The sequence below is a fragment of the Telopea speciosissima genome, chromosome 2 (genome assembly GCF_018873765.1).
Source record: "Telopea speciosissima isolate NSW1024214 ecotype Mountain lineage chromosome 2, Tspe_v1, whole genome shotgun sequence".
NCBI lineage: Eukaryota > Viridiplantae > Streptophyta > Magnoliopsida > Proteales > Proteaceae > Telopea > Telopea speciosissima.
The window spans coordinates 3,628,887-3,643,158 of record NC_057917.1 but is presented as its reverse complement, the minus strand read 5'-3'; the positions used below and the strand labels follow the sequence as shown (position 1 = coordinate 3,643,158).

At 41.6% G+C, this 14,272-nt stretch overlaps 2 protein-coding genes across 2 annotated transcripts in view; both read right to left on the bottom strand.

Moving 5' to 3' along the window:
• LOC122652232 (ADP-ribosylation factor GTPase-activating protein AGD7-like) overlaps positions 1–1,780 on the bottom strand; it is a 30,037-nt gene extending 28,257 nt beyond the window's left edge. Inside the window, exon 1 of the mRNA XM_043845918.1 lies at positions 841–1,780. Coding sequence (XP_043701853.1) covers positions 841–1,623 — 783 coding nt within the window. The 5' untranslated portion in view covers positions 1,624–1,780. The remainder of the gene's footprint in view (positions 1–840) is intronic.
• A 1,960-nt stretch (positions 1,781–3,740) lies between these two features.
• The window catches only part of LOC122649521 (E3 ubiquitin-protein ligase SHPRH-like), a 40,487-nt gene continuing 29,955 nt past the window's right edge, over positions 3,741–14,272 (bottom strand). The window contains exons 7-8 of the mRNA XM_043842706.1: positions 4,368–4,631; positions 3,741–3,783 (exon numbers count right to left, since the gene is read on the bottom strand). Of these exons, the coding sequence (XP_043698641.1) occupies positions 3,741–3,783; positions 4,368–4,631 (307 nt within the window). The remainder of the gene's footprint in view (positions 3,784–4,367; positions 4,632–14,272) is intronic.

The following is a 14,272-nucleotide window of genomic DNA, read 5'->3' as shown; positions in this document are numbered from 1 at the left end:
TCACAATGGGAAGATCATACGCTACTGCATCATCTAGAATTAAGGTCCCCTCCCCATTCCTCTCTCCAATCCCTTAATTGTCATGAACACCTTCATATCCTCTACAATCTCTCCCAACATGTCCGTTCAGGTCACCTCCAATAATAATCGATTCATCCTGGCCAAAATCCTGCATTAAATCATCTATATGTTCCCAAAACTGACGCTTATTAATTTCATCCAATCCTACTTGGGGTGCATAAGCGCAAACAATATTAATAACCTCTTTCTCTAAAACCAGTTTGATGGATATAATCTTGTCTCCCAGTCTTTTGACCTCTATTACATCATTCTTTAGATCTTTGTCCACAATTATGCCCACTTCGCTTCTATTGCTATGTTCTCCCGGATAACAGAGTTTGAAGTCATCCAACACATTAGCTATGTTTTACTAGGCAATACCTGAAAAGGACTCACACTAGTATTTGACATTCAAAGGGAATGCGGTAACTCACAGAGCTGAATATAAAATACATGGAATCGTTGCTATACTGCTTCATCTGTATCAATCTTATTTTCAACCTCTTAAAGCTAGCAATCAACAGCCAGAAACAACTTTGCCCCAACAGGCACCAGCTCGCTCAACAGCAGACAATTACATTTTCAAAAGCTTTTTTTTTTTTTCAAAAGCATTCAAGAACCCAAAATACAAAATAACAAATAAAAAATAAAAGAACATACATTAAATTCCCCGCCATAGGGAATGAGATCAACCTGTTTTTAAGATACAGATGAAACCAAAAAAAAACTTCTTTAACGGCAGACGAGCAAGAGCAGGACATGGGAAAAAGAAAATCTTACCTGAGAAACAACAGATAGAACATCCCCTTCTGAATTACTCCTACTTGGTGGAGGCGTCGATCCAAAACCTACGTACTTCCCCCCTTGCGAAGGTGGAATCCCTTCAGGGCGAGATTCGTTCTCCGTCTTCTTCCTCTCGAAAAAGCTCTCTTTGTTCGCAGCCGATGCCTCCAACTGTGACCTTGTGTAAATATCCTGAGACGACCTCGATCTCGCTGGCATTCCACCACCTCTCCCACCCCTAAAATCCCCAACGCTTTGATTCCGCCTCATATCCGAGCTAAACCCATCATCATTCTCCCAACTATCCCAACCTCCCATGCTCCCAGAATTAGCATCCCTGCCTCCAACACCTCCACTCTGCGGCAACGGTGGCTTCTTCTTCCCGATCCCCACCGCTTCTTTAACCACCGGGGGATTCCGCCATGGGCGACCTTCAGCAAGAGCCTGAATTCTGTCTCGATATATACTGGCAGCCTGTGTGTTATACTTAGTGACGATATCGGTCTCCTTTTGGATCCCGTATTGGGCGAGAAACGAATTGAGTTGCTCATTACCACCGGCCTCCATCTTCTTCAGCTGGATCTCGGACCAGGAGTCCATGGTCACCGATCGGACGAAGCTGATGTGAACGCCGAGGCCACGGTGCTTGCCGGAACATTCAAGACACATGAAGATGCCATAAGATACCGATGCCCACTGAGGGTTCTTCTGAGAGCAGTCGACGCAGATCTTGTTGCCTGACTGCGCTTGCATATCTCGGAGACGTCGAGAGGCAGCCATTGATGACCGATCCAATCGATCTGGATCGGATTCGAAGAACAACAAATCGAGGATCTACGGATGAATCAAATATCTAACATGAAAACAACGGGATATCGAAAAGGCATTACAGATAAATATATGGGTAAAATTCTCTCTCCACTTCTGTGTTTATCTGTTTATCTGTTTATCGAAGTATTAATCTCTCGATAGAAGAAAGAGGGGGAGAGAGAGAGAGAGAAGCCCTTCTTTCTCGGAAGGCCTCCAAATTGCAGATCGCACCCATATCAATGGAAATTGACGCTTTTTCTGTTCGGAAAATAATTATATTGACTATAAATTCCGAATATATCCCCGGTGATATTTTTTTTCGTGATGATTAATTTGATTCCATAGAGAATTAAAATCATAATTTGGTGGTATTTTCGGAAAATAATTTTTACATCTTTAAGGGATTAGCGGGATTCATTCTCGAGTGACTTCCTCGTCACTACTCGTCGGTGGATTTTTTTATTTTTTATTTTTTTTCTTGGCTCCGGCTTTTTCAACACTGAACCTTTTTTGAAAACCATCGAATCTACAAATAGCAATTGCAATGTACAACTCGTAAAGATATTAGAACATACAACTCCTTCAGCTAAATGCATACTATACTACTTCCCATTTCCAATTCCTATACATGATACATTGTAATACACTTTCTACCCCAAAAAAATAAAAAATACATTGTAATACACAGTTGGGGTGACCTTGAAGTTGTGTTTGGTTGGATAGAAATGGATTAATAAAGAACATATATATATTAATCTTGAAAAGAAAAAAAAAAAATGCATAAAAAACTAAAGAGAGATAGAGAGAAGAGGGGGGAATTGAGAGAGGGGTTCCCCATTGTTTAATGGCTCGCAAGCTTTTCGTCAAATTTGTGAGTGATCCACGCAAGGCAACAAAAGAAAGGATGTGATCAAAAAAAAGTTAAGAGAGTGCTCAAATTTGCGAAGGGCCTTTCGGATTTTTCGCTCTAACTCGTCAGATTTTTTAGTTCATGTTTGTGTCCGGCTAGGGCTTGTGTATTTTATGTTCTATTTTGCGAATTTAAGGCAAAGAAGGAACATAATCAATGACAAGAGGAGGGCTAACTTCCTCCAACTGTTGGGTTTATATTTCGTTGAAAATTGATTTCTTGCTTATGAGGGTTTCATGAAGGTTGTCTTGGGTGAGAATTCTACGATGTTTATGTCTCAGAAAAAGGCATGGTCAGGTTTGTTGCTCATGCCGCACAAAAATACTAGCGGGTCGATTACAAATCCTATAAATGGTAAGTGTAGCAAATGGTAGTGTTGCGAAGGGGAATGTTGTTGCTTTCCTAGAGGGGCCACCGCCACTAGTTGGATTGATGAGTGATAATGGTCGAAAGTAGGGGTGTCAATTGATCTGGTTCTGGGCTATCGGTTCGGATCCTTGGTGGTTCCAACTCTAAGGTATCAAGACCACAACTAGACCAATAAGCTTACTGGAGACCCATGACCGTTAACTAATGAGTGGTCCGGTTCCGGTTCCTAATCAATTATAAACATTATTGAGCCCAAAACAAGGACAATGAGAGTTTCTTAGGAAAACAGGAGCTTCATCATACATAGATATAGTCGTGTAAAGCCCAAAATAAAGGCATTGAGGCATATATATAAATAAGGAGACAGTTTAAGAATTAATGATTTCCATTTCAAACTCAATTCATATACAGATGACTTAAAGAACAATAAAAGAGCATCACTTAAAAGTCTCAAGCAATGTAATACTATTAATAGGTTAGGGTTTAATGCCTTTTAGGGTTTAAAATTTATAATTTTCCATTTGATTTGTTAACATGTCATCTGTTTCCAACTGTTCTGGTGCTACCGGGTCCTTAATGGGCTATCGGTTATGGAGCCGTTGGGAGACTCGGACCAAAACCAGCCCAGACCAATAGTATATCACTAAGACCAGATCCGTGCCAATAAGCTATTGGGTGGTCCGTTTCCGATTCAGTCCGTTCAGATTTTGGTCCTAAATTGACACCCCTAGAGGCCTAGACAAAAGGCATTGGATGACCACTTTGCCAGTGGTAAAGGCATGGAGGTCTGTTGACGGTTTCTTTTTCTTCATCTCTTCTCAGAACTCTCTTTATCCCATCTCCTTGCCTCTCTCTGATCGTAAATTTTCATGTTGAATAAAGCAATTTTCTTACCAAAAGATTGAGAAATGTTTAGGGTCGGCATGAGAAAATTGCTATGCTTTTTAGATAAATTTAAAATTTGGAAGAAGATTCTTCCATCAATCCGGTGAACACCAAACGCCAAGGATAATTGGGAAGGAAGGAAAACCTTACAGAGTGTATGTATACGGTTTTCTTTTATTTCCTATCTAACCAAACACAACCTAAATGTGTGAATTTAGAACCAAAATGGTTTGTTGAATCAAATGGAACCGTTTAAAACTTTAAAGTTTAAACATGATTCGGTAAAATAAAATAATAGTTTGTTTTCAGTTTTTAGTTTTTTTTTTTATAGAAAAAAAGGTATATATTTATACAATTTACGTTACAGGTACAATTCCAATTTATAGTGATCCCCTCCCTTTGCCCCAGGAATTAAATGTGATGCACAATCAAAAGTGCATCCATCCACACTAATCTAGCACTCTCCTTCACAGCAGTTGAAAGCCACCTTGCTAGTTATTAGTTTTAGGGGAAAATTAGTAATTAGGGAAAAGGAAGCAACACTAAAAACCTCCGTACCTCATATGGGTCTCTTACAACTTCAACCCACCACCTATGGACATCAAAAGGACTTGCTCTAAGAAATCGCAGAAGTCCATATAAATCATCGAATCTTCGCTGTATTGGTGTTCCAGTAATACACCAGACATGCTTAGCATGCAATCGCAATGCCATTTCTGTTGCAGCAGCAGCATTACTTTCCACCATTTGAGCTTCATCCAAACAAATCCTCCACCAGAGTATTCTAGTGAGCAAAGTTGGAATGACCGGATACCTATAAAACAAAATGGGCAATCTTTAAGGTTACACAATTTATATTAAACATGAAGGAAAGTCTGCTTCAAAGAACTCAATATCTGCGGGAGGCCCACAGAGTGTCTAATACGATAAACAATGAAAGCAAGACATTTACACGCTTAACATCATTCACAGTGATTCCGTGATTGGACTACAAATTATATCAGAATTATCCTGTGTTCGTTTATTCCCTTGGAAGATGTGTAAGAACGGAAAGCCTGAAAGGTGAGGGAAATAAAAAGTGAGTGAAGGATATCCTTCACAATGTTTTTTTTTGGGTGAATAAAAAAATTCATTACCAAAAAGGAAAGAAAGAAAAACAACCCTCAAATAGGAGGGAGAAGAACCAAAAAAAAAAAAAAAAAAAGCCTAAGACTCAAACAAGGGAGTCCGAGGCTCGAAGAGAAATGGAGGAAAGACCCTAGGATACAACAATAAGCCTATTCCTTGGGGTGTCAATACAAATAAAGGGAACAGCCGAACTAAGTTTGGCTTTAATTTCAAAAGAAATGGAATCCCAAATCTGTTGATGAGATCAAGATTTGGTGGTCCATTTCCGGATATTGCGTTCCATCCAAATATGATTGATGACTGCACAAAAAACCAACTTTCCAACCACGTCACAGAGGGTAGAGCTGCCAAAAGTCATATCAACCCAAATTTCCTTCACAATGTTGTTTGGTTGCACATGGAGAGAACTTTCCGTGTCTTTCTTTTGTAGTTTCTCCCACTCTTCAGTTGGAATCTTTTGGCTTTCTTAAAGGATGACTTTTCCTTTCCCTGAAAAGAAGCCCAAACATACGTTCTAAAATTTTTGGGAATGGCTTCCCTGTCGCAATTTTCCAGAGAAAGCAACCAAATACAGCATTAAGAAAATCTGTTTCAAAGAACTCAATATCTGCAGGAGGCCCACTGAGTGTTTTATTAAGACTAAAGGCAAGACTTCTCAACATCAATAACAGAATAACAGTTTGGTTATCGGAAAATAAGGCTTCAATGATTGGACTAGGAAACAGCTGGACTCCACTTATCATCAAGAATTTGTGACATGATGGATTGAAGCATTTGAGACTTTCTAGAAGCAAATTTTCCTTGGCAGTCCTAATTGGATCAAGATTACTTTTTTTTTTTTTTTTTTTTATAGGTAAGATTACTTATTTGATTGCTCTGTACTCTAATCTTGAAGGCACTTTACAAAAGAAATCCCAACATTTACGAAGATTATTTTGACAAAAGCTAATACAATCCACAGTGAAGATTAGAGCCAGTTTTGATGTTACATGGGTTGGGCTCATCAGTTTTGTCGTTCTATTCATAGCCAATAGGCCCAAAATAGGTTTAAATATGTGCGATTAATGGGGGGGGGGGGGGTTATACAAATTTTTCTTTTACTTTTTTAATTTTAGGTGTCTTAAGTGAGGCCCAGAAGTAATTGATTTTAGATAAGGTTGGGTTCTGATAAGGTTCTTAAAAGGGTCCCAGTTGGTAGATAAGGTACAAGTATTAAAGAATGACAAATTAGATTCTTACTTGAGTTAGGAAATTAGCTTGTCCATCTAGATGCAGCTTGGACACAAAATTTTCAGTGGAATAAAATTTAGATTTTCTTTGAAGAGGTTTTGCTCTGTGACATCTAGAACCAGCAGTGACTTGATTTGGTGGCTACGGCAGCTACTCTCATTGTTTCTCTTTTCTAGTCCATTTTTTCTGTTCTCTTTCCTCTGGCTTTTGAAATCTGAAATTGTTATTTCTGATATTCAATTGCTTCTGAACTTCAATTTACAATTGACACAGGGTCAATGTACTGGCCCAATAAGGGTTTGAAAATTGTCAAGAACCCTAGGGTTTTGAACTGCAGTACCAAAAAGCAGAAGAATATCCCTGAAGGGGAAGAATAAGGGAAACATCCCCAACAAAATAAAAATTTCTCCAATAAAAATCTTATTACAACCTGCAATAAGATGATATATATGAGACCTGGCACACTTCCTTCCCCTCCTCTTTTGCCTCTTTTGACCTTCCAGGCATCTCCAACCACTCCCCCATCTCCGTTTTTGTCCTCCCTGTTCGAGATTGGGAAAATTATGACTTGTGTCTAATGTGACACAGGCCCTCTTTATTATAATATGGAGGAGAACATTCTGGAATGAATACAAGACCAAATTACCCCTATAAAACAATAAGACAATTCTACTCTTGTACCCATTCACAACACTCCCCCCCCCCCTCTCAAGTTGGAGCATAGATATCACACATGCCCAACTTGGAAACGATAGAATGAAAAATCCTACTACTAAGTCCCTTAGTAAATACATCAGCCAACTGATCATAAGGGACAAAGGGAGCACAAATGAGACCAGACTTCAGCTTCTCCTTGATGAAGTGACGGCCAATCTCCACATGTTTAGTCCTATCATGCTGAACTGGATTATGGATAATGCTGATGGCGGATTGACTATCGCAGTAGAGCATTATAGGAAGAGTAACAGGGACAGCCAGATCAAGCAGAAGCCCACGGATCCATAAAAACTCACAAATGCCATGTGCCATAGCACAAAATTTTGCTTCAGCACTTGAACAAGCCACAACAGCCTGCTTTTTACGTCTCTAAGTAGCCAGATTACCACCCACAAAGGTGCCATAACCTGTGGTAGACTGACAATCATCAGGAGCGCCAGCCCAATCAGCATCAGTAAAAGCCTCAACTCTAAGATGACGATGCAGAAAGAAAAGGATACCACAGCCTGGAGCAGACTTCAAGCAACGGAGAATACGATGAACTGCTTCCATAAGTGTGCAATATGGATCGTGCATATACTGACTGACTAAGCTGACCGCATAAGCATGTTAGGACAAGTATGAGCAAGGTAAATCAACCGGCCAACCAAGCGCTCATAACTTCCCTTATCCACAGGCTCCCCTTCTTTGCACAGGATATGAACATTTGCACCGATAGGAATGTCAGCCGGTTTGCAGCCCAAAAGTCCTGTCTCAGACAGAAGGTCAAGAGTGTACTTCCTTTGAGACAAGAAGACACATCGAGTAGATCTAGCCCCCTCAATGCCAAGTGTGGAAATCCTTCAATGTGGCTTATGAACAATGTGCCCACAGCCTCTTTATTTATAACTAAATGAGGAACATTCCAGAATGGATGCAAATGACAATAATACCCCTAGGACAGAATTACCCTTGTACCCATTACATTACAACACTCCCCCTCAAGTTGGTGCATATATATCAACCATGCCCAACTTGCTAACTACAGAAGAAAAAGACTTAGAACAAAGACTTTTAGTAAGAACATCAACCAGTTGATCACTAGACTGAACCAATGGGACACACACAACTCCTTTCTCCAGCTTCTCTTTATTGAAGTGCCTATCAACCTCCACATGCTTGGTACGGTCATGTTGAACAGGGTTTTGTGCCATACTAATGGCAGATTTACTGTCACAGTAGAGATGTAGGGGTAGAGTTATTGGAAGGTGTAAATCCTATAGAAGGCCTTGTAACCACAGTAACTCACAAACTCCATGTGCCATGCCTCGGAATTCAGCTTCAGCACTTGATCAAGCAACAACAGACTGCTTTTTGCTCCGCCAAGTGACTAAGTTACCTCCAACAAAAGTGCAATATCCTGAAGTAGATCTCCTATCATCAAGGCAACCAACCCAGTCAACATCTATGTATGCTTCAACTCGAGTATGGCCATGAGGAGAGTATAAAATTCCCTTTCTAGGAGAAAACTTCAAGTATCTCAAAATTCTGTAGGCAGCTTCCAAATGAGAAGAATGAGGGTCATGGATATATTGACTGACCAAGCTCACAGCAAAGGCTATATCAGGCCAGGTATGTGATAAGTATATCAAGCGCCCAACAAGTCTCTGGTAGCTGCCTTTATCAACAGGATCTCCGTCCTTGCTCTTCAAATGAGTATTAGGCTCCAGAGGTATGTCTGCAGGTTTACATCCTAACATTCCAGTTTCACTGAGCAGATCAAGGGTATATTTTCGTTGGGACAAAGAGATGCCACGAGCTGAATGGGCAACCTCAATTCCCAAGAAATATCTGAGTTTCCCTAGACCCTTCACTTCAAATTCAGTGCCCAAGTACTTCTTCAACTTCTTTATTTCTCAATGTCACTTCCTGTAATCACAATGTCGTCGACAGAGACAATTAGCATTGTGATATGCTGCCCTGATCTCTTGATAAATAATGTGTGATCAGCATTACTCTGCTTGTAGCCATTTGACACCATAGCTTTATGAAATCTCCCAAATCAGGCTCTTGGAGACTGCTTCAACCCATACAAAGCTTTCTTCAGATGACATACCTTTCCTAGTCTTTGAAGTGGCCTTTCCTAGTATTTAAAGTGGCAAATCCTGAAGGAATTTCTAGGTAAACTTCTTCCTCAAGATCACCATGGAGGAAGGCATTCTTTACATCAAGTTGTTGAAGTTTCCAACCCTTATTAACAGCACAGGAGATAATTACTCTGACGGTGTTCATCTTCGCAACAGGGGCGAATGTTTCCTGGTAATCAATGCCATGGGTTTGGGTAAAGCCCTTTGCAACTAATCTGGCCTTATATCTTTCAACAGACCCATCTGCTTTTTGTTTGATGGCGGAGACCCATTTACAGCTGACTGGTTTCTTTCCAGGAGGAAGAGTTGTCAACTCCCAAGTTTTAATTTTCTCCAGAGCACTCATCTCTTCATTCATTGCTTCTTTCTACTTCTGTTCGGCAATAGCCTCCTACCAAGAGTTAGGAATAGAAACAAAGGATAAAGAGGTAACAAAGGCTTGAAAGGAAGGGGAAAGGGAGTCATAAGACACAAAATTAGAAATAGGATGTTGAGTGCACCTCCTTTTAGGCTTCCTAATAGCGATAGGCAAATCAAGACTAGGATCATAGGCAGGCTTACCAGGAGAGGAACTCGAAGGAGATTGAGGAGAACTTGGAGCCGGAAGTACAAGTGGAGATGGTTCAGTGGTGGTAGTCTTTCTGTGCCAAGTTCCTCTAGCAAACGTCTCATCATAGTAGGGATATTTTCTTCTAGTCTCCCCCTGGACAATAGGCTGCTCAACAACTCCTTGTATCAGGGACTGGTCTTGTTCCTGTCCGGTGATCCCATCTTGAATCTCTATTTCTGTCGATGGTTCTTCCATAATAGAAATCTCAACTTCCAATGGCTCAATGAGAGGAGACACCTCTTCACTCCGAGGCTCCCCCTGAAGAGGTGTAGTAGGTGAAAAATAAGCCTCAGACTCACGAAACACAACATCCATAGAGATTAACAATTGCCGTGTCGGAGGATGGTAACATTTGTAGCCCTTTTGAGTGGCAGAGTATCCCAAGAACACACACCGAAGACCCCGAGGATCAAGGTTCCCAATATGGTGGTGATTACGGGCAAACACAACACACCCAAACACCTTTGGAGGGGATAACAAAGGAGGAACTCCCCAACAGAACCTCTAGAGGGCACCAAGCATCTAAGACCCGAGAAGGCAGCCGCCGATTAATAAGATATGAGGCAGCAAGCACAGCATCCCCCCAAAATCGTGCAGGGACATACATGGTGAACATAAGGGAGCAAGCAACCTCCAAAAGATGTCTATTTTTTCGTTCGGCAACACCATTCTGGGCTGGCGTGTCGACACAGGAGGTCTGGTACATAATCCCGTGTGAGTCAAAGTACGTGCAAAACCAGTTGTCCATGTACTCCTTCCAATTGTCAGTACGCACAATCTTCACACGAGCATCGAATTGAGTCTGAACCATCTTATGGAATAACTGGAAACAACCAAAGACATCACTCTTCTGATTCATCAAGTAGACCCTGGTAGTCCGGCTAAAGCAATCAATAAAAGCAACGAACCAACAAAACTCAGAAGTGGACACACACCGGGCAAGGCCCCACACATCTGAATGAATCAAAGTAAAAGGAACTAAACTTCTATTATCAGAAACAGGATAAACAGCTCTAGTTTGTTTAGTAAAAATGCAAGCATCACAACTAATATTATTCGGATTACATCTCTTAATCAAAGACGGAAATAAAGTAGATAAAACTCCAAGGGAAGGATGGCCAAGACACCTGTGCCATGTAAGAAGCTCAGTAAGGGCAGAATCTGAGGTGTCAGTAGGAGAACCAGGAGACGCCAAAACAGAATTTGCAGACGAACAGCCGTCAAGCACATAGAGACCACCAACCACCTTACCACTACCAATCATACGACCCGTGTCCAAGTCTTAAAATAAGCAGTGAGAAGGAAAAAAGGTGACTTTGCAGTGCAAATCTTTAGTAAGACTACTAAATACTAATAGACGAGTGATTAGTAGAAAATTTGGGAACATGCAAGACAGAGGAAATACGCATAGACGGCAAACACTGTACGGTTCCCTTCCCGAAGATAGGGGAGGGAGAACCATCAGCAACATGAACTTTGGAATTAACAGGTAAAGGAGAATAATTCAAAAAATGAGAAGGAGAACCTGTCATGTGATCAGTTGCGCCAGAGTCAATTACCCATGAGGTGGAATCAACAGAGGAGCAACTACCACAAAAAGAAATACCTAAACCAGAATTTTCAGGCAAGGAAATGGCAGAGGCAGCCGTGGAAGAGGCAGAAGTCTCTAGCCTGGACATCAAAATACGGAGGTGCTACATCTCATCACTGAAAAGAGGGCCGGTCAGGTCAGAAAAATGATCATCAGAGACAGCCTGATTAGCCCGGAAAGGACGACCCGAACCATGTCCCTGGGTATTTGCAGGGCAGCCGTGAAGCTTCCAACAGCGGTCCTTTGGGTGTTGTTCCCGACCACAATAATCACATTTGACAGGAGGTCAATCAGTGTCTGTACGATCAGCCCCAGTACTATGGGCAGATTTTCCACAGGTATGAGATTGAGAACCAGAGAGAAGAGCAGATCGTTCCTGTGTAGCAGGCTGCATCATAGCAGTCTGGCGATCATCCTCAGCAGCAACAAGAGCATACGCCTATTCAAGGGAGGGAAGAGGATCATGATGGAGGATGGCAGCCCGGATCTAGTCAAACTCAATATTGAGTCCAGCAAGAAAATCAAACACACGTAAGTCCTCTTCCCATTTCTGAAACCTAGTAGCATCCGTCTCACTGGTAACAGTATAAGTCCAAAAAAAATCCAATTGTTGCCACATGGTACACAAATTGGAGTAATACTGGGAAAGGGACAGCTCCAGTTGTTTGGTCCAAAGAATTTTTTGGCAAAGCTCATACCGAGCAGCAACATTGCCAACTTTAGAGTAAGTATCCTTGGCTGTCTTCCAAATTTTCGCAGCCGTGTCAAGAAGATAATGCCCGGCTATTTCTTGTTCCATAGAATTGACAAGGTAGGCCATGACAAGAAAATTGGAAGTCACCCACTTGTCAAGCGCAGAACGAGCATCAAAGGGTTTGGCAACCGCGCCCGTGATATAGCCAGAAAGATCACGGGAACCGATTGCAAAGAGGCAGGAGCAAGACCACAACAAATAATTGCTTCCATTCAGTTTAATGGAGCTAGTCTGGAACGGAAGGAAATCACGCTGATTCGTGCCTTCGTGGCCAGAGGTGCCTATGGAAATGTCTGAATCTCCTGGCATGGTGGCTGGTTAAAGAGAAGAAATTACCGGGAAGATTGAAAAAAAATCTGCCAAATGGTCTGAAGTCATCAAGAGCCCAAAAAGCCCCTTGGTAGGAGTCAACTCACCACCAGGGATGGAGAAGGGAGTCGGGGAACAAGAAAAAAGGAGAAACTCTTCCGCAAAAAATAAAGGGGAAGGCGAAAAAATTGGAGAAGGGGGGTGGCGGTAAAAGGGGCTGGCGGAAGTGGTAGTGGTGGCCGAAGGTGTGGGGAGGCGAGAAAGGGGCTGACGGAAGTGATGGGAGGAGGCAGAAGAGAGGCTGCCGGTGGGGGGTGGTGGCGGAAGTGTATGGTGGGGCTAGGGTTCGATCGCAAGAGAGGAGGAGAAAAAAATTTGAGAAAAAGTTATCTCCAGGATTTTCGAATTGATTCCTGCTCTGATGCCATGTGGAAATCCTTGAATGTGGCTTATGAACAATGTGTCCTCAGCCTCTTTATTTATAACTAGATGAGGAACATTCCAGAATGGATACAAATGACAATAATACCCCTAGGACAGAATTACCCTTGTACCTATTACATTACAACACCAAGAAAATAACGAAGCTGTCTCAAGTCTTTAATTTCAAATTCAGTACCCAAGTAGCCCTTAAGGCAAGTAATCTCATCAATATCATCATCGGTGACAACAATATCATCAACGTAAATAATCAAAACAACAATCTTACCAGTAGATCGTTTGATGAACAATGTGTGGTCAGCATTGCTTTGACTGTAACCAACAGACATCATAGCCCTATGAAACCTCCCAAACCAAGCCTGAGGTGACTACTTCAATCCATATAAGGCACGTTTCAGTTTGCACACCTTTCCCTGAGTCTTAGGAGAATCAAAACCTTGTGGGACATCCATGTATACCTCTTCTTCAATTTCGCTATGAAGAAAGGCATTTTTTACATCTAGTTGTTGTAGTTCCCATCCCATATTAATAGCTATGGATAAAAGAACACAGATAGTATTTAACTTAGCTACTGGAGCAAAGACCTCTTGATAATCTATCCCATATACCTGTGTAAAACCCTTGGCAACAAGTCTCGCCTTATACCGGTCAACCGTACCATCAACCTTGTGCTTCACTATAAAGACCCACAACCAACAGTCTTCTTATAAGGAGGAAGACTAACAAGACCACATATCATTTTTGTTCAAAGTCTGCATCTCTTCCACCATAGCTGCCTTCCATGTGCCTCCTTAAAAGCATCCAGTCAATTCTTGGGAATAGAAACAAATGAAAGGGAAGACACAAAAGTGAAGTAAGAGGAGAAAGAGAATCATAAGAGACAAACTGAGCAATGGGGTAAAGTGCAAGACCGAGTACCTTTGCGGACAACAATAGGTGGCATCAGAGGCGACTCATCTTCCAGAGAAATAGAAGGCTTTCCCCCTGAAGAGGAGGCGTAGAGAAGTAGGCCACAGATTGATGAAAGAGCACATCCATTGTCACAAACCAAAGATGAGTAGGAAGATGGTAGCACTTGAAGCCCTTCTAGGGAGCAGAGTATCCCAAAAAAAAAAATGCAACAGAGGCCACGTGGATCAAGTTTCCGATGGGGATGATGATTACAAGTATAGCACACGCAGCCAAAAACCTTAGTAAGTATGGGAAATGCAGAAGAACCTTGTAGAACATCAAGAGGAGAACAAAAATCAAGCACACAATTAGGCATGCGATTGATGAGGAAAATGCCTCTTTCATTATCGAACATAAGAGAGTAAAAAACCTCTAAAAGATGCCGATTCTTTCTTTCTGCAACTCCATTCTAAGCAGGTGTGTCCACACAATTGGTTTGATGTAGGATGCCATGAGCAGCAAGGTATGACTGAAAATAGCCCTCCATGTATTCACGGCCATTGTCACTGCGAAGCACCTTAATCGTGGCAGTGAACTGGGTCTGAACCAAACGATGGAAGTGTTGAAAGCAAGAAAAAACTTCGCCCTTGGTCCACAT